The following is a 23,930-nucleotide window of genomic DNA, read 5'->3' on the forward strand; positions in this document are numbered from 1 at the left end:
ACGTGCGTAGGCTCGATAGCTTGTAATGTGAGACTGATTGGTGGGTGAAGTGTGAGTGAGTAAGTCAGTCAGTGGTCAGAGGAAACACCATATTTGTTGGTCAAACACCAGAATTTCACACATGATGACTATGGAGGATCTCAACTTGCTTCTTTTACAGATTGGTGCTCAGAAAGCTATTGATTACGCTCGACAGACAATCCGGCATGTCCTCGTCGTCTTGCTTGTTGCACTCACTCATGCTGGATATTCCTGTAGACTGCCTTCATGCCAACCCAACTCGAGGGCTCACATCAAACTAAACATGCCCGCCCGTTATCTTGACAATGCAAACAAACATATGCTAGTATAAGAGCTGCCGTGAGGACTTCCACTCGTTTCTGCTGTTTCATGCGAACATACCTTTCCCATCATTCTTAACAGTATATCCTCATCACCAAGCACTCGCTGCCTCAATACCACATACTACTTGGTCATTCTTCCGCATAACTCATTTCCCTCTTTCCCAAGGACAACCACAGTTACCCCACCTGAACCTTCCTCCCCTTCTACCCAATCTACTCAGTCTACCCAATCTCCTCCGCCCATCGATGTCATTGTCCACCGCCTAAGTGGAAGCAAACCCACTGTGCCCCTGAAAATACCCCCTAATCCCATTCACGTTCTTCTGCGGGATCGCATAAGCCGGGTGGATCGGTCTAACCCGGTCCGAGTCTTCGTAAATCTGGTCTTTTTCGTCGATGTAGGGAAACACGTTCCAGACGGAGTCGGCGCCCAGGACGGCCAAGGTGGGGGTGGTATCTCCGTTGGAAAGGGGAAGGGGATCGGAGTCGAGATCCCATTGGTGTTGGGCGGAGGAGAGGCCGGAGAGGACGTAATTGGTGTGGTAGGGGTCTGACATTCTTGGGGGGTGTTAGTATATTTGGGGAGGTGAGGTAAGAATGGGACCACAAAGCGAGTAGGGGGTAGGGGGTAGAGGGTGAGGTTGGGGGAAGGGTGGAGGTGGGTTAGGTGAGTTAGTAAGAGGAGGTGAACGGAGTTGAAGTGAGGTGAGATAGATGAGATGAGATGAGTGGTTGATGAGACGTGGGTGAGGTGAGAAGGGGATGAACGTAGAGCCAAAATGAAACCCCATCTATCCAAAGCAAAGCAAAGCCAAACAAAACAAAAAGAGAACTTACTTATACGGCTTATCCCTCAACCCACCCCTCTTCGTCTGGTCCTGGCAACAGCAAAGGATATACCGAATAAGACCCTCCCTGCTGTACAGGCTCTCCGGCGCCGCCGCAAGACCGGTGGATGTCTTGTCCTTCTCGGAACCAGAGCCGGAGGGACTGAGACATGCCTCAATAAGGGGGAAACATCCGCCCGCCCAGTGGCTGTAACAGCCGTCAACCAGCTTGTTGGTGCGTCCCGAGAATCCGCCTTCGGGTGCGTACTGTCGGTAAGACAGCCAGGAGACGAGGCGTGGGACGTCTAGGTAGCTGGTGGGTGGGAAGGAGAGTTTTGTTAGCTGCCTGCCTGTCTGTGTGTCTGATGGGAAGGTGCATGAGACCATGCGCATGATGGGTGAAATTGCAGTGATTGTTGTCATTGCTTAAGTGGATGACCTCCCGGGGACGGGAAGGGTGGTAGGGGATATCTTGCTTGCTTGCTTGCTTCATGGCTGCTTACCTTGGGATGATCCGGCGAGGGTTGTCTAGGATGGCGAGACAGGCAAGAGCGCAAAAGGCATACGCGCCATGGGCCTCGTTGTTGGGTTGACTAGATATCCCGCCCTCAAAGGTTTGGCCTAGCGTAATGTCAGTTTTATGATCCCTTCAGGATTTCTTCCGCCTCACTGTGATGTATGAGCCACTATGGCAACACTTACAGCTACGCACATATTCCGCTATGCCAGTCAACAGGTTGGAACGACCGTCATATGCAGGAGAGTCTGGTGTCAAGTCCAGAGGCAGATCGAGCAGAGTGATGATAACAGCCGCGATATATGCCCCCCTTTTCGGTTACCCCTGTGGTGTCAGACAACTTCTTCATGAACACCGTGACCTGGAACCAACGTACCTGATATCCTCCTCACCTCCCACACACACCTGAAAACCACCATCAGGCTGCTTCAAAGAGCATAGCCATTTCCACATAGCCTTCCTATCGATAACATCATAGGCCTCCTCACCTCCAACCAAGGCGATAGCCAAGATAACGGCATAGGTAGTCGCCAGGTGAGAAGTCTGTCCATGGCCTCCACCGAACCCTCCAGACTCATTCTGCATGGTGCGAGCAGTCTCAATAACGCTCTCCCGGTAACTGGACACATCCTCCCCCATCATGGTGAGACCGGATAGGCACCAATACAAGTACCACGGCCTGCTGGCATCCACTGCAACAAAGCGACCTGGTAACGGCCCAAGGGACTGCTTGAGGAACTTGATATGCTTCTCTCTGTTCAGCTTGGGGAGGCCATAGTCGTTGACATCGAGGGGTCCATCCTCGGTAGTCAGGAAGGGTAGACAGTGCTCGACAGTCTGGTCCTGGAGCCGGGAGGTGTCGGTGATGAGGTCATCCTTCACCAGGGGAGGCTGTTTGAACAGGTCGGGAATCATGGGTTCGGGCTGTGCTGGTTGCTGTGGGGGATGACTCAAGACGAACTCCTCGTCGACGTATTCAAAGTCGTCGTCGGTGATGGCGTCTAGATTTTGCTGAGCAGAAGTAGCGACCCCTTCTTGTGGGAAGGAGGAGTTGGGGGCGGCCATGTTTCCCTTTTTGGTCTTTGGAAACTTGCGAATGAAGATGGCGCGATTCCGGACCCGCACTCCCTTTGTGCGCACCACCATCAATCGGATAAGCAGAAATGAGAAGAAAGTGTGTTAGGAGACTGGTTGGGACACAATGGTTGAGAATCTCATCACACTTGGTATTGTTCTTGCTGCTCTAAGGTTGGTATGCTACAATTGGCGATGTGGACTCGATGTTTGCGGCCTTTGCATTCGCTGTTTGGGCGGCGGCATGCAGCCTGGGAACGTCCATTGTTGGGGTCAGTCCACGGTGTGGTGGGATCTGACGGTAAGCTCGACGGCTGATCTGCCAGGTGTCGGTGAGTTCTGCCAGCTGTCATCCAGCTGTGGAGGCACGTACCTTCTGCCTGCCCCGTGCATCGAATGACGAAAGGCTCCCTGGGAAACGACGACGTCCCTTTCCTTCACAACCTGGAACTGAATCTGAGCTTAGTTGATGTAATTTCACTTGCTCAATATTTCTTTCATTTGATTTCATCTCTCCTCAACGTGGATGCGGCTCTTAACTCTCACACAACGCCGCTCGAACTCAAAACGAACCTCTTCAGCAAATGCCAACACATCGGAGATTTCATCGCCAAAACCATGCATGCCACCAGTTCTAGCGGCCATCGACGGCGATGAAATATCTCGAGTTGCTCCCAGGATCCGTGTTCTGGATGAGGATCGGAGATTCCGAACCCGACTCCGGGACTGACGGCTCCGCATTGACGGGGAGCTGGCACTTTGAGAGCTGCGACCTCGGTAGACCTCGCCGTCAGCCCTATGGATCAAGAGACGGCGGAACTCGGACCTTCCATGAAATCGCCTAGCAATCATCGATCCACCGCACGCAGGAACACTTTTCACTGCATCAGCTCACATGGATAGGGGCAAGACAAGAAGGACCAAAAGACACGGCCAATCCTACAAGATGGATTTCGGAGATTGGCTCGTCCGGCATTCGGAACGTTGGTCCGTATGCGCGGCACTTGTACCGGCAACGACGGCGACAACCCCGGCGAACATACGCAGACACTGCCGGAGAGATTCGACCACGTTGCTTCCGAACCATCGAGGTTACACACCCCCTATCAGAGATCACGCCATTGATCACCATCTTTTGCCCATCGTGCCGTTTTCTTCAATGGACATCAACGCACCGAAGACATGGAGCAAGCAACCCACCCCGAGCACAAGAACACATGTCTCGTTTCTTGCTCGCTACGAACAGAGCTTTTCTTTGTTGAGTCTGGCTCGACATTTGACAGTGGCCATAGCCAGGGTTTTCGGTAGCGAGCGCACTAGCGGCCTTTTTTTCTCCTCCTTGACTGCCATTCTGAGGCTCAAAATCCGAACGTATCGTGGACCTTTCGGACGGACGACACGGATTCCACGGCAAAAAAATCCCCGGCCCCTCTAGACCAAGACTTGACTCGTTCGAGTCGGTCCTAGTGTCGCCGATCCCGAGAAGAATAAGGGCCGCATAAGGAGTCCCTGATCCGGCTCCAGCACGCAAGCTTCGGGGATCTCGAAATGGAAAACTTGTCTTGGTTGATCGGTTACACTAACCATTTCACGGTTTCATAATGAGGCTCTGATGTGTCCTTGCCTGATCGTTTCGTTTCGTTTCAACAGAAGGATGCCATCAAAAGCAGGACAGGTTAAGCTTCTTTTCAAAGGTTGCAACAGCTCCTCTTTTTCAGGGGTCCAGGAGCTAGAGGGGTCTCCACAAACCGACTGGATCTGATAACCCTAGCTAGCGTGGGGAAAGCTCTCGCTGACAGGGACCGGCCCCATGCCTAAAAGAGTTTGGAGGGGACACCTGGACCAGTTAAATGGGTGGCAGGTATTGTGCCCACTAGCATCGCATCTCAGCGAGCCGAATGCAACAAGCCACCGACCGGGACCGAGAAGACTGCCAGTTTGCGTCCAGAAAACAGTAGCGGCCACTGTGCGAGTACTTGGCGCCAGAGCATCTCCGGCGACGACATGCCTCTTTTTTCTCATATATCGATTGGCCATTCCATCGACTGCGCCGCAATGACGGAGCTGGTGCACCGTGTCAATTAATGTTGTGCTCCCCTCCTTTTATCACATACTATGTAATTGCCGACTGAGGTTGCCATCTCTCTCTCCGTGGATGTTGTTGGTGAGTTGATCAAGATGATTGATGACGTTTGCTCCGGTTGAATATCAACGTTTGGGGGAGAAAGAGCTGCTGCCAACTTGAGTCAGAGAGTTGAGACTGAGCCCGATTGGGATGACAGATAACAAGCGGACTGGGGATTTCTGGCCAGATCTGGATGTCTGAATCCCTGACCGAGCTGATTTTATCACTCGAGACATGCTGGGTATACCGTACAAGGTATGGCAATGACACCGGCAGTTAGGCATGCCCAGACAAGTCGAGCGACTCTGGAGCGTGTGACAAGGGCGGATAGCAACAGGTTTTGGTGCAGGACAGATTCCAGAGAAGACTGTTGTGAGAGGTGGTGGAAGGGTCAGTCACCATGCGCACCTTGTGTGAAGTGGAAAGCAAACTGTAACGGCGTGGCGACCGAGATACGGATTCGATCATGACCGAGACGCTTTCTATCCTTGCTGGGAGGAGGATGAGGAGTGGTGAGGCAAGCCGGAACGGCCACGTCCCACAGGTCTCAGGAAAGGCCAAGATTCGCTCCCAAATTTGATTCCCCATTTCTGGCGTGTATGACGAACTTGAGGATCGAAAAAAAAGTCATCATGGCATTAGGCGAGGAATCATTCTTGCGGACTCACACGTGCGTTGTCGGGATGATCCCTAGGAGTCGGCGATTTGTTGTTTGATGGCATGTCAGGCATCGCCAGAAGTCGATTCGATCCGCAACTCCGCGAAGCGGTAGGCCAGCATGACCCTACCTCTGAAACCAGCTCGTCGTCGGCTGGAGCCGCGTCCTTCCGTATCAAGCTGGAGTTTTATCCAGGCACTTCCAGGCAGGGCACTCCAGGCTCCGGGCCCTATTCCGGACTCCGTAGCTGCTTTTCCACTTGGGTAGACAGACAGCGGGTTGGGAGGGGATCGGATGCACGGTGGGGTGATTTATGGTTGGATGATGGGTGTCGAGTAAGTCGAAGTCTCCGGCTGGGCTTTTCTGGCTTTTTGCCCTTCGCTTGAAAATAGTCCAACAGACTATACCGTGTCTGTGCCAAAAGCTGAACTCGCTTCTCCCAAGGGCCAACTGGGCTTCGTTTGGCTGTTGTTGTCCTTTTTTGCATATAGATATGGACGATACGAGACTCCTGGTCAAGGCCCAAGTTTGGTTTGTTGGCACTGGGCCTCGTTTTCTGGCCTCGACAACAACGTTGAAGACATGCCGGGGACTGTACCCCTGGAGGTCAGTGTTTTGAAGTCCTCCCACAATGGGTCCGATTATACAGATGGCCATCTATCTACACTATCTGTCTTCCATTTGTCCATTGCTCCATTTCTCCAGGGCATTGTCCAATGTTGGACATCGGGATCCAATGTGTCGTGCAAGGTGAGGCGGGGCTTGAAGAAGAGAAGCTCAAAGTGGTCAAAGTCTTGTTACAGTGTGGAACATGAAGAAGCTCTTGCCCAAAGTGTGGAAGTGGGACGGAAACCGAGAAGAACCTTGAAGGCAGTGGGGAGATGGCGTCTGTGGAGCCGTGCCCGGAGTGCTGGCAGCGAGTGGCAGACCATTCCCGTTCGGTATGGGACGAACTGATTGGCCCTGGGATCTATGCACGCATCCACGGCTTGGATGCTGGCTGGCAGAGAGTCCAATCAACGTTGTCCTGATAGACTGGGGTTGTATATGCACCCTCACCGCCTCTTCAGCGTTGAGAGGGAGGAAGGAACTCTCTCTGTCTCTCTGTCTCTCTGTCGCTCTCTTTGCGTTGCGCCCTCATCGACCTTCTGGTGGGTGAGCGAGGGGTTGACGGTGCACCATTGGCACTCTACGAGAGCACCATCCATCCATCATCCATCACTCGATTGGCCGCTGCCGGGATTCTTGCTCAGACTTTGAAGTGGGCTGGAGCCGTCTTCCCTTCTCCAGTCCCCTTTTTTCCCTAGTCTCTCTCCACCCGGTTAGACTCTGTTCGGCTCTGTCCACCTCCTCGTCGAGCCATTTCTCGACCCAGCAAAGCGTTGTCTCCATCTCCAGACGACCAGACCACACACACACAGCCAAGCCAGCGCCGGCGTCCTTGTTCGCCTTTCCCACGCTACGCTGGAAATTGAACAAAAGTGTGCGAGTGTCGTGGTTGTGTGAATCTCTTTTCACTCTGTCCATTTTTATCCCCTCTTCACACACTTTACGACCCATAATAAAGAAAGCAGAAACGAGACTCTGCGAAACGCCCAATTCGACCATCACGAACAGGAACAAAAGAAGATCAGGTACAGGTAGCCTCGGCCAGGTGCCTTTTTGCTCTTCATGATCCTTTCTTGACCGACTCATCGTTGATCGAGAAAAGAGCGGTGTCACCCCATCCCTCACCCTCGTCGTCCACCACGGCCACGTCCACAATCCACGCTCTTGGGGTCCTCTCCGTTGTCCACGTCCCCCGGACTTGTCACCCGCCCATCCACGGCCCATCCACGCCGTCTACGCCCACTCACGCCCACGCATTCCACGCACACGCACTCGGATCGAAACGAGACCAGACGGAAGGACGATCCATACTAACGGAAAATCTCCAATCCACCTCATCCTCGCCTGAACAAAACCCCATCACCCCTTGGTTCCCGCTCCCGCTCCCGCCATCATGACTTACGACTTCACTGCCGCTGGGGGAGACGCCGTCTTGCTAGAACAACTGGCCTTCGACCAGCAAGACCACCAGCGCTACTATCCCATCATCACCTCGACCCAATCACCCCAGAACATCACCTCGACCGCGCTGACCACCATGTCCCAAAGCGCCCGTCAAAGCCTCAGCCCGGGTGCCACTTGGCTCCCGGCCGATCTGTCCGGAGGCATGAGCGCACCCACCTCCATCCACTCGCCAAGCAGCAGCATGTCGCCGTCGTCGCCCGAGGACCAGAACTGCCAGTCGCCTGGGAATAGCGTCATGTCCAGCCCCCTTCAGCAACAACAGCACTCGCCTCTCCAGCACTCGCCTTTGCAGACCGGCACTCACCTGTTCCCCGACTGGACCGCCTTCCCCATGCAGACCCAGCAGCAGCAGCAACATGTCTCTGATATGCCTCAGTTTATCTCGAACGAGCCTCTGCTTGCTCTCACCAACCACTTCATGCCCAACTTCCACCAGCCCAGCGCCTTCGACTATCTCCCCGCCACCACCCAGGCCGCCATCGAAAACACCCTTCATTTGGAGGCTCCTTTCAACCACGCCATCTCTCCCGTCGAGGAGACCAGCCAGCAACTGCAGTGGAGCACGGGCACGGGCACGCAAATGGCAAACTGGCAGGATTTTGAGATGGCCATGAACTTTAACCAGCATGATGGACTCGCCCGGATGCCCATGGGAAGCCACTCGCCCACCGGCAGCTTCCTGGAAGTTTTGTCTTTGCACTCTGGAAGCGACAATGGCTGGGCTACCGTGGATATGCCTCTGTTCCAAGACTACAACAACTTCACCCAGCCCCAGCCTGCGCAGAATACCGCCATCTTTAACCCCGGCCAGACTTTGCACTTGAGGACCACATCTGACCTCTCACAAGGGTCTGACTTCAACGAGTTCGGAAGCTACGAGGAAGTTAGCTTCCCCTACTCGCCCTTCTCCACCGAGTCCGATGGTTTCATGGATATGACCAACAACCGCCACGGCTGCTGCTCCGGTGACCACCACCACCACTCTCCTCAGCCCACCGAGATCAGCCCCTCTTCCGCCGTTGCTCCCGTACCTATCAAGGCCGGCTCTTCAAGGGCCGTCACTGCCAACGGTTCCGGCTCGGTTTCGCCCCCGCCGAGGAGAATCACTGGCCCGAGAAAGAGCCCTACTGCCAAGCCTTCAAAGACCATCGTTCGTAGGACTAACTCGACTGGCAAGAAGGACGGCACTGGTGAGAAGAAGGTTGGCAGGCGTCGTGGACCCCTCCTTCCTGAGCAGCGTAAGCAGGCCAGCGAGATCAGGAAGCTCCGTGCCTGCCTCCGTTGCAAGTTCCTCAAGAAGACTTGCGACAAGGGTGAGCCTTGCGCTGGTTGCCAGCCTTCTCACGCTCGTTTGTGGCAGGTGCCTTGCACTCGTATCGATATCAAGGACATTGGTTACTTCATGAAGGACTGGAAGGCCGACTACGAGCGTCACCTCGGCCGTGGCATGTCCGTCTTCAACGTCAAGGGTTTCGCCCAGAAGGAGACCCTTATGTGGATCACCCACGGCTATGGCTTCTGCCTCCCTGTCATGGTTCGCGAGGTGTTTGTTGCCGATGAGAGCTGCTTCCAGGTCGACTGGGTCGAGTCTACCCTGACCGACCAGGAGCCTATCGACTTCGAGATCCGCACTGAGCGCCTCGACGTTGGTCATGAGGGTGTCTCGGTGGAGGCTCTCTCCGAGTACCTCGACAAGCATGTCGACGAGGGCTTCGAGCAGTTCATTGACGATCACTTTGAGGGTACTCCCTTCATCACTGAGCTCTTCAAGACCGCTCACAGGTTCTACGTCAAGGAGCGCCTGCCTGTCATTCGCAAGGCTCTCAAGCTTGTTGTGGCTTACAACCTCACTCTTCACATTACCATGGTTGAGCAGCCACCGACAGAGCAGGCCATGGAGGGCCAGATCGATGACGAAGACTCCAAGTACTTTGGCAAGGTCGTCGCCCCTGTTATGATCAACTTCCAGATCAAGTGCGCCATGGCCGACATGTGGCGTGAGCTCCAGAAGGAGGTTCTCGAGGAGCTCTCTGCTCTCTACTCCTCCGTCTACAGTGGAGAGCGTCTCAAGAACTGGCCTACCATCTTCATGCTGGCTGCCATCCTCTTGGCTGTCTGGGAGGAGATCCAGTTCGACTGCCATTACCGTGTGCCTGACCCAATCGCTGTCAACAAGTTCTGTGATGACATGGAGTCTACTCCTGTTGGTGTCATTGTCGGTCTCTTCCACGCCATCTCTCAGAAGCTGCCCGCCTTCACGGAGTGGGATACTCGCAGGCATGGTCAGCTGCTTAATAATAACGTTGCCGTCTGCGAGGCCATGACCGAAGTTAGACAGCATGTCCTCAAGCATGGTGAGTGACAACCCCTCATTTAATGTCAGCATTGTGTAACCCCATTTACTAACCACCCGATAACAGAATCCTACCTCAGGACCCGTCAAGAAACCAGGTTCGACCGTTACGACTTTGACTCACTATCAAACAAGTTCCTGTCGAAGCTGGTTATCCGGGCCAACTAAGGTTGTTTCCTTGCTTGTTGCACTCTGCCTCTTTTGATTGCGATACCCGTTATCAACGTTACGGTTACAGCACTTTACAGCAAAGCTCGCAAGAGCTGGTCTGTTCCGGTTTCTTGTTTTCCTCTCTTATCTTTATCTCCATGGGGCCATTGAGCGACGGCGTTCTTATCGTTTTTTTTTCTGGCTACTATTTCTTATAGTCAACCATTTTCCTCCCTCTCTTTTTTATTTTTTTTTATTTTTTGTGGCATTTTCATGGCTGCACACACTCACTCGGGGGCTGGTCACCACCACGAACAACACGATACGAAATGACTGACGTCCCATCATGACGGATCAATATTTGATGACTACACATTTGACGAAACACCAACGAAGTTACACAAGACATACACACACCATACACTACTGCGCATACAACGCAAAAAGCTAAAACCAGCACGATCTGCATGACTGGCATTTTTAAAGTTTAGTTGGGAGAGAAGAAGTCGCTCACGGGAAAAGGAAGGGCATGGGATGAAGGAGAATAAGTGAATGGAAAGGGTAGTTGGGTTGGACCGAAAAAGAAGAGGAGGATGAAAGAAAGCAAGCGTCACAACAACTCAAAGGGGAGGAAGAGGAGGAAAATGGGTTTGCATTGGGTAATTTGGCGTTTTTTGTCTATCTGATCTGGTCCTTTTTTTGTTTACCTACCTAGCTATGGATTGATAGGGGGCTTTTTTTGCATAAGCGCGCGCGGGCAAACCGCGACCTAGGCGAGAAAACCTCTTTCGAGAAATACTTGTTGGTTATTGTTAATGAGTAACGCGCTGTTTGAACGATTGTTTTGATGTGATCTTGTTGTTTTGAATGTGGGAACATTGAGATGAAGGTAAACGATTATGTACGAGAGACTATTTAGTGGAGGCTTCTCCCTCAATATAAGGAACGCACACGATACCAGATGATTCACGGGTCGTTATCGAGTTTACCACGGGAGCGATAGGAGGGCGGATGATATCTCGAGTTTCCCAACTCCCTCAGGTTGTATACACTTTATCTCAACAACGTGAGTCATTTCTAGATGGAGAGAGGTCGTTGAATCGTTGGCTCGTTGGCTTTAGTTGAGAAGAACCTGGATGCCGTTGATCTAACTTGTCGTCGATGTACTCTTCTGTTGAGAATTATTAAAACTACTCGTCAGGACTCAAATCGCACGTCTTCTGTTTGGCTAAAGCGAGGGAGGCGACTAGATTCTAGACTAGACCAAGTGCTCGATATCAGTACAATATATCAGTAGAATACTATCTATCGATTGCAAACGGCAATCAGGCACTTGCAGTTCAGTTGGGGACTTCAACCACGTTTCGTACGAGTTGGGTGCCGTCGTCGACGCATTTTGGAGTCTTTGTCTGAGCCATCATGTAGATAAATGGTCAACGGTAACACTGACAAGAAGTCTCCCCTGACTATCACGATCAATAACCCACCGAGCCCACCGTAGTGATCCATATCCCTGAACTCTCATCTCTTATGATGCCAGAGCATCGAGCGATGATGCGAATCCGATCAACAACCTCAACAGTGAGACGGTCAACAGGTGAATGAATGCACCAATGCCGCATCTCACTACAATGACTGCACTCATCTCAGAAGCATCATGTATCAATCTGATGACGTCGAACGTTGTCATCCGATCGTGGGATGTCGCAACCCGAATCGAGAGCATCGAGCGGTGCGGACGGAGCATTTCCACACTTGTGGCTGCGCGGGAGTCCCCGGCCCCCGTACAGTGGTCCCGGTCGCGGTCCCGGTCCCACCCGACCCGAGGTGGTTGGCGGGCACGGCGGGACTCTTTACTCGTCGGCTCCAGGAGTTCGTGGAGGCTTCGGGGTCGATAGGACTGGATATGCTATCATGATTCTGCGCTGCATTATCTGAAACTTGATGAATATCTCCAACATCTCGATAGCGAATGAATGAATGATTGATTGTGACTTTGATATGGTTCATGCGTGAACGGAGGTTGGGGAATGTCAATGGCGGAGCGACCCTCCAAAAGTGCGGGGCGGTGGAGCGAAAAGAGGCCACGATAATGCCGGGCGATAACGGGAGGACGGAGTCACGACATCATCGGTCGGGGGCTGGTGGGAACCCTTATGGCCAGGCAGCCAGGAGGTCTCCCGTCGTTTCGGAATCGGCGGTCGGCGGTTACTAAGAGAGCAGTCATTCAGAACTCCGGGTTTGCGTCCGGTTGCGGTGTCCCGCCATGTGTTACGGAAGAAATGATGGGCGCGTGGCGGAGCGAAGAAAGGTCGTCGTACCAGACGGAGTGCTCACCTCAGCAGCCTGGAGAGGTCGGTGGAAGGGCACTGTGGTAGTACCGTGCCAGCTGACTCGCCCCCCACTGTTTGGAGCTGCATGTTCGACGACCAACACCTCGACCATTGGTGATACTTTCTGGTGTTGATTTGAAAGAAGGTCCGGGCCTCTTTGATTTATCATTTCCACGTCTTCCTTCTTCTCGTCTCCAACGGATATTGCTGGAAATTGTGATGGAGCAGTTGCTCTCAGTCTCAAACAGCTCTTCCCTGTTTGCCTCTCGGTTGCCCTTGATCGGACCACGTCATTGACCGCTCACTTGGGGGTTCGCTTATCAAATGCGGGGAACCAGCAAGGTGCACGCAAGCATCGAGCAAGAGGCCAGCAAACACACCTGAAGGAATGAACAATGGTGAATTCAAAGTCATCGAGAGAAGCACCTCAAAATGCCGTGAAGTGACGAGACCACGGATTTGTAAACAAACTCGAAGGTCGTGAAGCCGCATGCTGATCATTCTTTGGCTTATTCATCCGCCAAAGGGCAAACAGGCTGACTGACGGGTTGACGGGCAACAGCTGGGTGCCAGAAGCGTCGACAGTGCGATCAACCAGCCGCGGTTCACTGTCAGGGGGGTGTCCAACCACTCCTGCCAACGGGCAACAGCCAACCAACAGCCAACAATCAAGGGGGGGGTGTCGCCTGACTGGTCTCTTCTCGCGCCTTCCCTCCACTTCTCTGTCACTCCCAACTGCCAAGTGGCTCGTGCGTGGCCGTCCCTTTTGTGAGTGAAGTGAGTGACACACCACTCACACCGTGGCAGGCGTTGGAAACGGACCAGCCACTCACCTCCCCTTCACTCAGCCCCCCGCTTCCCTTCCCTTTCCAGGCAGTGGAAGCCTGGCCCCTCCAACTTGTTCGCCATCCTGATTCCTGCCACTTCCACCGCACCAGCACCTGGACCTACTTATTTAACCCTCCCGCCCATCTGCATCCGATTCCATTTCTTCCTTTTTCACCATCTCTCTCCATCGCCATCTTCGCAGGAGTCTTCATCCACACACATATCATCGCCGCCACGACTCTAGTCATTCCGCTTAATCCATCAACAGTCCATTCGTCTACTGCACAACCGCCATCATGCAGATTTTCGTCAAGACTTGTAAGTTGCCGCCCGCGCGCTCACCGCATCATCACCCTGATCATCGACAGACCGATGCTAACTACTTGCTTCCAGTGACTGGCAAGACCATCACCCTCGAGGTCGAGTCGTCGGACACCATCGACAATGTTAAGCAAAAGATTCAGGACAAGGAGGGCATTCCCCCCGACCAGCAGCGCTTGATTTTCGCCGGCAAGCAGTTGGAGGATGGTCGCACCCTTTCCGACTACAACATCCAGAAGGAGTCCACTCTCCACCTTGTCCTCCGCCTTCGCGGTGGTATGCAAATCTTCGTCAAGACTCTCACCGGCAAGACCATCACCCTTGAGGTGGAATCGTCCGACACCATCGACAATGTCAAGCAAAAGATCCAAGACAAGGAGGGTATTCCTCCCGATCAGCAGCGTCTCATTTTCGCCGGCAAGCAGCTTGAAGACGGCCGCACCCTGAGCGACTACAACATCCAGAAGGAGTCTACCCTCCATCTCGTTCTTCGTCTGCGTGGTGGTATGCAGATCTTCGTCAAGACTCTTACCGGCAAGACGATTACTCTCGAGGTTGAGTCTTCCGACACCATCGACAACGTGAAGCAAAAGATTCAGGACAAGGAGGGTATCCCACCTGATCAGCAGCGTCTCATCTTCGCTGGAAAGCAGCTCGAGGATGGTCGCACTCTTTCCGACTACAACATTCAGAAGGAAAGCACCCTGCACTTGGTCCTCCGTCTCCGTGGTGGTATGCAGATTTTCGTCAAGACCTTGACGGGCAAGACGATTACGCTGGAAGTCGAGTCCTCGGATACGATTGACAACGTGAAGCAAAAGATCCAGGATAAGGAGGGTATCCCGCCTGACCAGCAGCGCCTGATCTTTGCTGGTAAGCAGTTGGAGGATGGCCGCACGCTCTCGGATTACAACATCCAGAAGGAAAGCACTCTTCACTTGGTCCTGCGTCTCCGTGGCGGCCAGTAAGCGGATTGTGGTCTTTGTTTCTGTTTCTTGATGATGAGGAAGGGTTCACGTGGGCGTTTTAGCGTTTATTGGGTTACTACACTATGGGTTGGGAAATGATGATAACCATGGAACTGGGCATTATTTAGCCGACCTCTAATGGCATACGCTTCATATACAGCGATGTCATAATAAGACTACATTTACGGTCTCAAACTTGATATCTGTTCGTGATTTGCTTGAACTTGTGAACTTTATTACTCCGGTCGGCCGGTCAGTTGGTGATGGAGTCGAACGTGTAAGTCGAGATGGTGGGTTGTTACACCGTGCGAGGTGACCGCTGCGTGGCCGGAAGTGGCGCCCTTTTGGCGGACAAGATGCATCATACGTGAAAGGTACGTACCGACCGCCGAATTCGCGCTAGTCCGGCCGTGGATCCCCCTGTAAAGGACGATCCAACGTCCCACGTCCACTCTTTCAACAGCGGCTCTATCACAGTTTATGGAAGGGTGATTGTAAAGAGGGTATTCGGAAGGAACACATCTCTCATCCTCTAACCACCAGGCAAGAACTACATCATTGCATGGACTTTGGGCACATATGCACCTGCAAAGATAGGCATCGGCGACTTCATTTACGTAAGGCACATGTCCAGGTCTGGAGGGGCTTTCGAACCTTTATTTAATCGACTGTTCACCTTCTTGACCTTTCTCTCTCCTTCTCTTGTCTGTCACTTGACAACCACCCCGACACCCTTTCGATATTTACTTTCGACAACTTTCTCATTAAACGTTAAGGCTTTAGCTTATTGGTGTCATCGCTTAATCGCTCGTTGACTCTACTCCAACAATCATTGCTTTGCGACCATACTATGAATCGGTCCATCTTATGCCATGCCTGTCTACCGCTATCATTTGAAGTTTGAGCTCTACCCTTCGCCAAATCCGACGCATAGCACGCCCGCCGCAGCACCCAACCCCGATATCTGGATACCCACCAAGGAGTCGTCCATATTTGACCACCTCCCCGCCCATCCTCGCACCTGGCAGCTCAAGTCCCTGCCTTCAAGGCCATCGTCCAAGAGGAAACAGGATCGAGATTGTATCCAAGAAGGACGAATCGAAGAGGAAGAGGAAAAGCGTCATTTAGAGAAGATTCCTGGATCCTGGCCAAAACCAGAGTCGGGAGTACTCAACAACAGCTCAGACCCCGACGCGGAGGAAGGGACGGAAACCGGCGGAGTTATCGATTGCGGGGCATCCAGACCAAACCGCCAAAACCCTGAAGACAATAGGAACATCGTCAGGCTTCCAGACAAACAGTCACGCGCGAGTTCTCCCCCACCAAGGTTCACGTCTGGGATAGGGCCACGGACGGCAGCTAAGGACTGGCGCTTCGGAAGGATCAGCATCGAGAGCCTTGATCTGCCACGGGACGGACATCTGCAGGGACACGCACAAACCGCAGCGGAGGACAAGAAGCAGAAGAAGGGCAAAGGGAAGGACACACCCAACACCACTGCTGGAGCCAGAAAATCGGTAGCAGCAAAGAACAACCAGTCAGCAATGGCTGAATCACAGAAGAATCAAGGACAGCAATCTCAACAACAACAAAATGGCAACGAGGAACGTGCCTCCCACGGGACACCGGCGGCCTCTCTAGGCCCCAACCTCGGTGGCATGGGCCAGGCCACCAAGGGACGATACATCCCTCTGGAAACCAAGAACACGGAAGTCGGCTGGGGCATCGTCCATCTCTACCGCGAGGCCGATGAGAGCAGTGCTCTTCGCGCCGGGGTGAGTGCAGGCAGCGCCGCCAGTGGTAGCAGCGATGCCGGTAGCAACGGAACTGCTAACAGTGGTGACGACGGCACTATCCTCTGCATCACTGCCGTTCCGATGTACATGAGTCCGAGTGACTTCCTGGGCTTCATAGGAGAAAAGTGGCGCGATGACGTGAGCCATTACAGGATGATCATGACGAGCAAGTTGAATCGGTACATGGTTTTGATGAAGTTTCGGGATCCGCAGAGGGCGAAGGACTTTAGGATCCAGTTTGATGGGAGGCCGTTTGACAGTATCGAGGTGAGTTTCTCTTGATACCTTGCGGTTCTACAGCTAAGATGATAATGTGTAGTCTTTGTTGTTGCTAACCTTTCTTCGTTTCTCAGACCGAATTTTGCCATGTCGCCTACATCCAGTCCATCACCGTAGAATCAGCTGGCACCCAGAACGGTCACAGTACCACCACCAGCAACGCGGGCGGAAACGGCAACCAAGTCGATACTATTCCCTCGCCCAGCAACACCCTCAACCTGCGACCATTCCCTCCCCCGACCCCCAACCTGATCGAGTTGCCGACCTGCACCGTCTGCTTAGAGCGCATGGACGACACAGCCGGTCTCATGACCATCCTCTGCCAGCACGTCTTCCACTGTACCTGTCTCCAAACCTGGAAAGGCTTCGGCTGCCCCATCTGCCGCGCCACGAACCCCAAGCCGACCGCAGAAGAAACCGACCCGGAAAACCCGTACTCGCGACCCTTCGGCTCGGGACCTGTATCTAACCTCTGCAGCGTCTGCGACGAACCCTCCGATCTCTGGATCTGCCTAATCTGCGGCAACGTCGGGTGCGGTCGGTACAAGGGCGGACACGCCAAACAGCACTGGAAGGAAACCGCCCACAGCTTCAGCCTGGAGATGGAAACCCAGCACGTCTGGGATTACGCGGGCGACATGTGGGTGCACCGCATGATCCGCGAAAAGGGCCAAGGCAAGGTAGTCGAGTTCCCCAGTCATCACATCCACAACAGCAATACCTCTTCGGAGCGCAACAACACCACGCGTGCCCCGGCCCCGGCATGGAGCTCCCAGGAAGAGACCATGGCGGCGGTTGCCGGTGCCCCCTTGCCCCATGCTCCAGTCCCCGAAGACCAAGAAGTCGTCCCCCGCGCCAAGCTCGACAGCATCGGTCTCGAATACACCCACCTCCTCACCTCGCAGCTCGAGTCACAACGCATTTACTTTGAGGAAATGGTCGCCAAGGCAGCGGACAAAGCCTCCAAAGCATGTGCAGCCGCAGACGCCGCCTCCGCCGCCTCTACCCGTGCAATCAAAGAGCTGACAGATTTCAAAGAGGAGCATTTCCGCTTGAAAGAAGAAGTCGCCTCTCTAGAGCGAGACCTCACGCGCGAGCGCAAGCGAGCAGACAAGAGCACAGAGCTGGCGCGGAATTTGTCGAAACAACTCCAAGAGGAGAAGAGAGTAGGGGAGGGACTGATGAAGAGGATTAAGCATATGGAGAAAGAAGCGAATGCCACGCAGGAGGAACTAAAGATGTTGAGGCAGCAGAATGAGGAATTGAAGGAGACGAATCATGATCTGTCTATGTTTATTAGTGCACAGGATAAGTTGAAGAGTATGGAGGCTGAGGGACAGGTGACGGCGGAGGAGCTGGAGGAGGGGGGGATGGTGGTCATTCCTGTTGGGGAGGGGTCGTCTGCTAATGGAGGGCAGGGGGGACAGGGAGGGCAAGGAGGTGGGAAGAAGAAGGGGAAGGGGAAGGGGAAGAAGTAGGTACGTTTTTGAGAAGTGGTTTTGGTGATTGGTGCTTCAATATTGCTCCCAGTAGCTTGGAAGGGAGTGTTGGGAAGCACAGAATCAGTAAATGGACAAGGGGTGAAGGTTACTTGACCCCTAGCGAAGTAGTTTGCATCATGATGCATGTATTGATAGCGAAGGAATTAGGAAATGATGTGGGAAGAGTATGAAGACTACCCTTGCCTCTAGCGGCGTAGTTTGCAACACGATACGTGCGTTGGTAGCAGCACTTCTTCGACACTGGTATCTGAGTCTTCATCAGATAGAGTTGGTTGGGAGGCGCTGGTCCTCCTCCACGTTGTGTTTGATAGCAAATAGGAAAGAAAGTGTTGCTGCCGATTTCTATCGGTACTGACGATCTTTCTCAGTCGTTGGGCTTTTGTTCGCAAGATCGGAGACAATCAAAAAGATATTTACCAAGCAAACAAGTCGCAAAAAAAAAGCCTATTTGAACACTGGTCAACAGAAGCAACTCCAAGTGCACAAAAAAGATAAAAAAAAACGAAAAATACAAAAAGCTCAGCGACCTCGAGCAGGGTCGAACCCGTCCGCTCTAAACACGCCTACGAAAACTGTACCACCGTTACCACGCAACGAGCAATGTTTATCTGGCCCCGCCACATACCGCTAGACCACGAGGGAACCTTTACTGCGAGGGATCTTGGAGTTACTGACGGGCGCTGAAGCGGGACCTTATAAGGCCCAAGTGGAAGGTGCCTGGGCACTTGGGCAGGCTGCCGCCGTCCTTGAGGCTTCCCCAATCTACGCGTTGTTTCCGAAAGGTGGAAATGCTGTCTTGGAGGGATACTCGACAACTCATAAATGATCTCTGACTTGATCAATTTGTCGCTACGGGCGGGCTTCTTCAGCTTTTGAAGAGAGACTCGATCGAGCAAGGTGAATACCGTGTAGTTAGTTGGTTTACCTCGACAGAACTTACGTGTCACTTGTTGAAGCTTCCGTGCTTCGTGAATTCTAGGTAACACCTGCGTAGCGTAGTGTACTAGAACGGCTGGCTGTGCTCGAAAATACCCGAGCTATATATATGTATATTGTATGTATGTACCCGAGTAATGGAAATCATGCCATGCCTTTGGAATTTACAGACTGCCTGCCCCTGAATAAGGTAACTTCAAAGTGACATACACAGTACAGTATTCACCGACCAACCAACCATCCTCAAAGTTACTATCTTGTTCAGCTCTTCGGACACCTGAGTGAAGGCCATCTGGATGGAGCAAGGACGGGACAAGCAAGGTAGTCGACACACATTTGAAGATGATATTGTGTTTTCGTGGGGTGGCAAATAAACAACAAGTACTACCCTGAAATGGGGGTGAACGAACATGGTTAATTATGAGTAGTAACCATAAGGTAGGTTTAGTTATGTCGAAAATATTTTCTTCAAACGTGAATTGGCAATGTGCTGCGCATAGTCAGTCTCTTTACGATGCTACAAAGAGTGAGTACTCGAATTTGTCGACGTGTGGCACGTTGACAAGTGCGTCCAGTATCAATCACAGGCTGAATCCACTAATCACAGGACGGAAAGAAAAGAAAGACCTGGTAGGTTCAAACTGAATTGGTAACATAGAAAACGAAGCAAATCTATCGGTATATATATGCAGAAACTGAACAGTCCAAAAAAAAAAAAAAAGTAACAGATCTGGCCGGCCGCCTTGCTGATGACAACAGACAAGAACAAGTGGTGAAGAAACGAAGTCGTGGAAAAAGAAAGAAATGAAAGGACAACAACATCAACAACAACAACAACCCTAAGGGTATCAACGACATCTCTGCGCTTCATATGGCCCTCCTCCATGCTCCATCACATCGACTTCTTCGCAGCCCACTCATCGGCTTCTCCCACCCTCATGCCGATCCCATGTCCTCCTACCCATAGTCAATGTTGACTAAAAGCTCGTTCGTTACAGTCGTTAATAGAAAAGAAAACGTGAAAAGGAAAATAAAAGCCAAGAAGGTTCCTAGCCATCACATCATGACCACTCATGCACAACCACCACCAACTGATCAGATCAGCAGCCTCTTCGTCCGTGGAATTCCCGTCCACCGAGCGGACCCCTCCTTCGTGTCACCTTCATCTTCCGAGCGAGTGATGGGTTAGGCGAGGTTGGTGTTAGTAGTCGAGGATTCGTGTAACCACCCCTTCTTCCTTCTCCGAGTCCGTCTTAGCCGAGAGAGAGAGAGAAAGAGGGCTGTAAAGGAAGTGACGGGGCAAGGAAAGTTAACTGATGACTGATAAGTTGCGGACGGCGGCGGGCGGCGGGACGGTCAAGTTTCTGTTCTTTTTCTTGTTGCTGTTCTGCTGTTGTCCGTTGTCTTAGAGTGGTAGGTAGTAGTTGTGTTGTGTTGTATGCAAGACCCGCCCAGCGCCCACACCCACCCCATCCGCACCACTCAGCCTTAGCACGACATCGCACCCGTTTTGGAGAAATGCCATCGCGTGCTTTCGCACGCCATGGGGTTGCTTATTCCCGTGACACGCGCGCCTGCGTTTGGGGTTCAGCAACGCCTGCAAACTTGATGCATTTGGTGAGTGCATATCCGCGGCTTTTGGGGGGTCTAACAAAAGGTACATTGGCCCTGAAGAATGGGAATTTGAACCCAGTCCAGCCAAAATCGTCTTTCTGATCGGTTTGTTGATTTTGCACAAATCTCCCGGATTTACTTCGTTTGCAGTCGAATGCGAAACTGAAAATGGCTCGTTCCTTCGTTTGTCGTCAGAAAATCCTCCGATGTTGTACCCAATCTCCACCCTCTGCTAAACCACAACAGACACCTTCATGCTAGTCCACCACAACTCAGTCCGCCAGCCCAGCCATTCCCGCCGTCGCCGAAAAGTTCCCATAAACGCCCTCATCGCTGCTTTCGCTACCCATACTCCTCGGGCTCTGCACACCACTCGCATCGCCACTGGCCGGCTGCTGAAACCTCCTATCCGGTCCTCCTCGAACATAACTCTCGTTAAACCCACTCATACTGCTCACGCGCCCGAACCCAGAAGATCCGGGGCTACCGACACCATATCCGCCTCTCTGTACCGACCCAGTACCCGTCCCAAGAGCGAGCAAGCTCTGGCTTCTCATCACTTCGGCATTGACGCCCGCCCCCACGTTGACCGCACTTCCGCTCCTACTGAGCAGCGGCTTCTCTGGCAACTGCTTTAATAATCCGGTCGAAATATCCAACATGCCCATAGCAAACTCCGTCAGGCCCTTGTGGCCCTCACCGGGCTTTGAGCTGACACTGAGTGTCCAGCGATACTCGCCCAACCGACGCCTGTACCAGTCCGCCTCCTCTCTGCCTGGAGAGGTGGCCCACAGGAGCGATCCAAACGTGCCGATCAACGCAAAGTTGGTTTTGGAGGCAAAGTACCAGAAGGCGCGCAGGTGGGAAGGCGTCAGACGGTTCACGAAGTCCATGGCGGAGATGAGACGCGCTTTAGCAGCACTTCGGCAGATGTGCTGGATATAGGGGTCAATGTTACTGGCGGTTGAGCCAGGGGTACTGCTCGTTGTGCTGTTGACGCTGGCGCTGAGTGAGGCAATGGTGGAGCCGGAAGATGAAGAGGAGGAAGCGTCGATCGAACGGATGATGCGACGGTGGAGAGTGATCTCCATGGCGAAGTAGGCGAGGTGGAGATACCCGATGCTGGAGAGGCGGTTGTTGTTGTTCTGCAACATGGTGGCGCTTTGAAAGGTCGAATCCATGCGAACCGAGGCAGGCAGACCGCTATACCATTCCTTGAGCTTCAGTTGGATGGGTTTGGCTAGCGAGAGCACAAGTTGCGTGCCTTGAGCGCCGGCATGGGCAACGGCCTGCGTCGCTTGGAGGGTATAGAACGTCTCGAGGATTTCGGCGAGAATCTGTGAGAGCTGAACCATTTGGCAAAACAGGGTGCGCCCACGCTCCGTCTCAATCCGCTCCTCCGCATCGCTCTCTTCCCACTCAATGTCGGGGAAATCATGAGACGTTAAAACGGGCACCGCCCAGTTGGACGAAAAGATGTGGGAAGGACGCCCGTGGACTAGCGCGCCCCATTTATCTTGCATATACAGCGCCCAGGCGAGACGTTTTCTCAGTCCTCGCTCCCAGGGCGGGATCTTCCATGACGAGCAGTCAAGGTGCAAGCCAAGCTCTTGCCCGATAGCAACAAGCTGTGCCGTGGGCGCCCACTGATCACCCTCGGGACGCTGCGAAAGCAACAGACCGGCTTGAATAGTCGACAACTTGGGTCGATACATGGCATCCGCGAGAGTAACGCGTACCAGTCTCTCTAGTTCCCGAACATTGGGCCGCGGCAGTGACGCTAGTTCCTCCGAATGGTCCCACCAGTTGATGGCCAGGATGTATATGGCAGCAAGGAGTGGCGGCGAAAATTCTCGATGTGATCGGTCGTACTTTTCATAGAAGACCGATTTTTGGATGATGGGAAAGCCGGGGTGTACTATGCGGAAGTACAGGTCGATCAGTTTTCGGCCATGAGGGGCGACGATACTTTCGATTTCGTCGACATCTTCGGTAATGTGCGCGTGTCCAGGAGTGAGAGAATCCGGGAGCATGAGGAAGGTATCATCGTCGCTGACCTTCCTTAGAGTCCCTCGGGCGAGGAGACTCTCGTCATGTGGGTCAAAAGGGGAGAGGTTGATGAGTGAGGGCTCAAAGTCGGTCGTCGGCCCTATGTACTGACTATACCTGTCTGATTGAAGACCAAGGGTACGTTTTAGCAAGGTTGGACCGCCAAAGTTAGCCATCTCCTCGATTAGGGAACTGCCGGTAGCAACGGTGCTCGACAAGCTTGGTGGGTTCTGTCTTCGTTTCCGATAATCAGACCGTCCTGGGGAACTGCTAACAACCAATCAGATATCAGAACACGCACATGAACAATTGCATAAAGTTGAGATGGGGGTTTGAGAGATTGGCTGGGGAAACTCGAAGTGAGCGGAAGATGGTGGGAAGGAAGTAAGAAGATGAGACGAAGCAGATTCGTGGGGTTGGTTCCCGCCGTCCATGGATGCCATGTGTGATGAGGTAGGGTAGGTGTGCAGGTAGGTAATTATTCTCACCTTCTTTTACTACCACTTTCCTCCGCATCACCGTTCAACTTGCGTTTTCGTGGCGGAGGGCTCTCGCCCAACGAACATTCTGCACCATTCATCTGGCAAGCAACACAGCTCTCTTCGTCATCACTCATGACGCACTCAAGCCTACGGCGTAGACAAGCTTCACAGGGAGTTGTTGTTTGTCCGCTTAGAGAGTCTGTGTCCGGTGTGTTGATGCCGCTTCGGAAACCAGAGAAGGAGTCGCTGTAGTTGATGCTCCCTTGTCGACTGGGAGGAAAGCGTGGGGGAGGCTTGGGCGCAATGGCAATGGGAGCCGTCCTTGGGACGGCACTGGGGACGGACATGATGACGATTAAGGGGTTGGCAAGACGATCGATCGCGGCCGGATTTACCCTGGATGTTGTCCGAGATGAAGTCCTCTCCCGAGTATTGGACGAGAAAGAGGTATGGGGCCTGTAAGTTGGACAAAGCTACTTTCCTATCCAGAATCTGCTCTGCGACCAGGCTAGGAGCAGTGCCGCAGTTGACCGGGGGACTGATGCCGTGACCAAGTATGTCTGAGGTTGTATGCGGGTAACGCTGCCACCCCCAACCAAGAAGAGGCAAGAGGAGGATATGGACAAGTCCAAGTATTTGATACAGCTTACTGATCAGCCCCACGGGGAGGCGGGTGAGGTAGTGGCGTGCGCCCCCGTGTG

General features: G+C 53.1%; 6 protein-coding genes across 6 annotated transcripts; 4 read left to right on the forward strand and 2 right to left on the reverse strand.

Annotated features, from left to right (window-relative positions):
* Positions 1-113: 113 nt before the first annotated feature.
* On the reverse strand, positions 114-3,176 carry B0H65DRAFT_470125 (terpenoid cyclases/Protein prenyltransferase). Its single transcript, XM_062827039.1, has 5 exons — positions 2,065-3,176; positions 1,874-1,998; positions 1,675-1,792; positions 1,182-1,484; positions 114-902 (listed from the first exon to the last, which is right to left on the reverse strand). Exons 1-5 carry the CDS (start codon positions 2,832-2,834, stop codon positions 608-610), a joined length of 1,611 nt encoding a protein of 536 aa, XP_062680825.1. The 5' UTR covers positions 2,835-3,176; the 3' UTR covers positions 114-607.
* Positions 2,890-3,887, forward strand: B0H65DRAFT_443801 (uncharacterized protein; the record flags this gene model as incomplete). The annotated part of the gene is made up of 2 exons (XM_062825648.1): positions 2,890-3,063; positions 3,666-3,887. The coding sequence occupies 2 exons, from the start codon at positions 2,890-2,892 to the stop codon at positions 3,885-3,887; spliced, it is 396 nt and encodes a 131-aa protein (XP_062680826.1).
* A 3,660-nt stretch (positions 3,888-7,547) lies between these two features.
* Positions 7,548-10,139, forward strand: B0H65DRAFT_428764 (uncharacterized protein; the record flags this gene model as incomplete). Its single annotated transcript, XM_062824781.1, has 2 exons — positions 7,548-9,972; positions 10,039-10,139. The coding sequence occupies 2 exons, from the start codon at positions 7,548-7,550 to the stop codon at positions 10,137-10,139; spliced, it is 2,526 nt and encodes an 841-aa protein (XP_062680827.1).
* Positions 10,140-13,578: 3,439 nt separating this feature from the next.
* On the forward strand, positions 13,579-14,571 carry B0H65DRAFT_550217 (uncharacterized protein; the record flags this gene model as incomplete). Its single annotated transcript, XM_062829713.1, has 2 exons — positions 13,579-13,600; positions 13,676-14,571. The coding sequence occupies 2 exons, from the start codon at positions 13,579-13,581 to the stop codon at positions 14,569-14,571; spliced, it is 918 nt and encodes a 305-aa protein (XP_062680828.1).
* Positions 14,572-15,443: 872 nt separating this feature from the next.
* B0H65DRAFT_510020 (uncharacterized protein) lies at positions 15,444-18,124 on the forward strand (the record flags this gene model as incomplete). The annotated part of the gene is made up of 2 exons (XM_062828362.1): positions 15,444-16,634; positions 16,721-18,124. The coding sequence occupies 2 exons, from the start codon at positions 15,444-15,446 to the stop codon at positions 18,122-18,124; spliced, it is 2,595 nt and encodes an 864-aa protein (XP_062680829.1).
* A 2,734-nt stretch (positions 18,125-20,858) lies between these two features.
* Positions 20,859-23,823, reverse strand: B0H65DRAFT_238149 (fungal-specific transcription factor domain-containing protein). The gene is made up of 2 exons (XM_062822282.1): positions 23,236-23,823; positions 20,859-23,014 (listed from the first exon to the last, which is right to left on the reverse strand). Exons 1-2 carry the CDS (start codon positions 23,574-23,576, stop codon positions 20,971-20,973), a joined length of 2,385 nt encoding a protein of 794 aa, XP_062680830.1. The 5' UTR covers positions 23,577-23,823; the 3' UTR covers positions 20,859-20,970.
* Positions 23,824-23,930: the final 107 nt, after the last annotated feature.

The sequence above is a fragment of the Neurospora tetraspora genome (assembly GCF_033439725.1).
Source record: "Neurospora tetraspora strain CBS 560.94 chromosome Unknown B0H65scaffold_5, whole genome shotgun sequence".
NCBI classification, from domain to species: Eukaryota; Fungi; Ascomycota; class Sordariomycetes; order Sordariales; family Sordariaceae; genus Neurospora; species Neurospora tetraspora.

Bases quoted from the DNA above. Each gene is read 5' to 3' on its own strand.
- B0H65DRAFT_470125 (XM_062827039.1), bottom strand. From the start codon at position 2,834: ATGGTGGTGCGCACAAAGGGAGTGCGGGTCCGGAATCGCGCCATCTTC. The intron at 1,793-1,873 runs GTAAGTGTTGCC...ACATTACGCTAG, and splicing joins AGCGGAATATGTGCGTAGCT to GCCAAACCTTTGAGGGCGGG. The intron at 903-1,181 runs GTAAGTTCTCTT...ACACCCCCCAAG, and splicing joins TTGAGGGATAAGCCGTATAA to AATGTCAGACCCCTACCACA.
- B0H65DRAFT_238149 (XM_062822282.1), bottom strand. From the start codon at position 23,576: ATGTCCGTCCCCAGTGCCGTCCCAAGGACGGCTCCCATTGCCATTGCG. The intron at 23,015-23,235 runs GTGAGAATAATT...GGTTGTTAGCAG, and splicing joins GAAAGTGGTAGTAAAAGAAG to TTCCCCAGGACGGTCTGATT.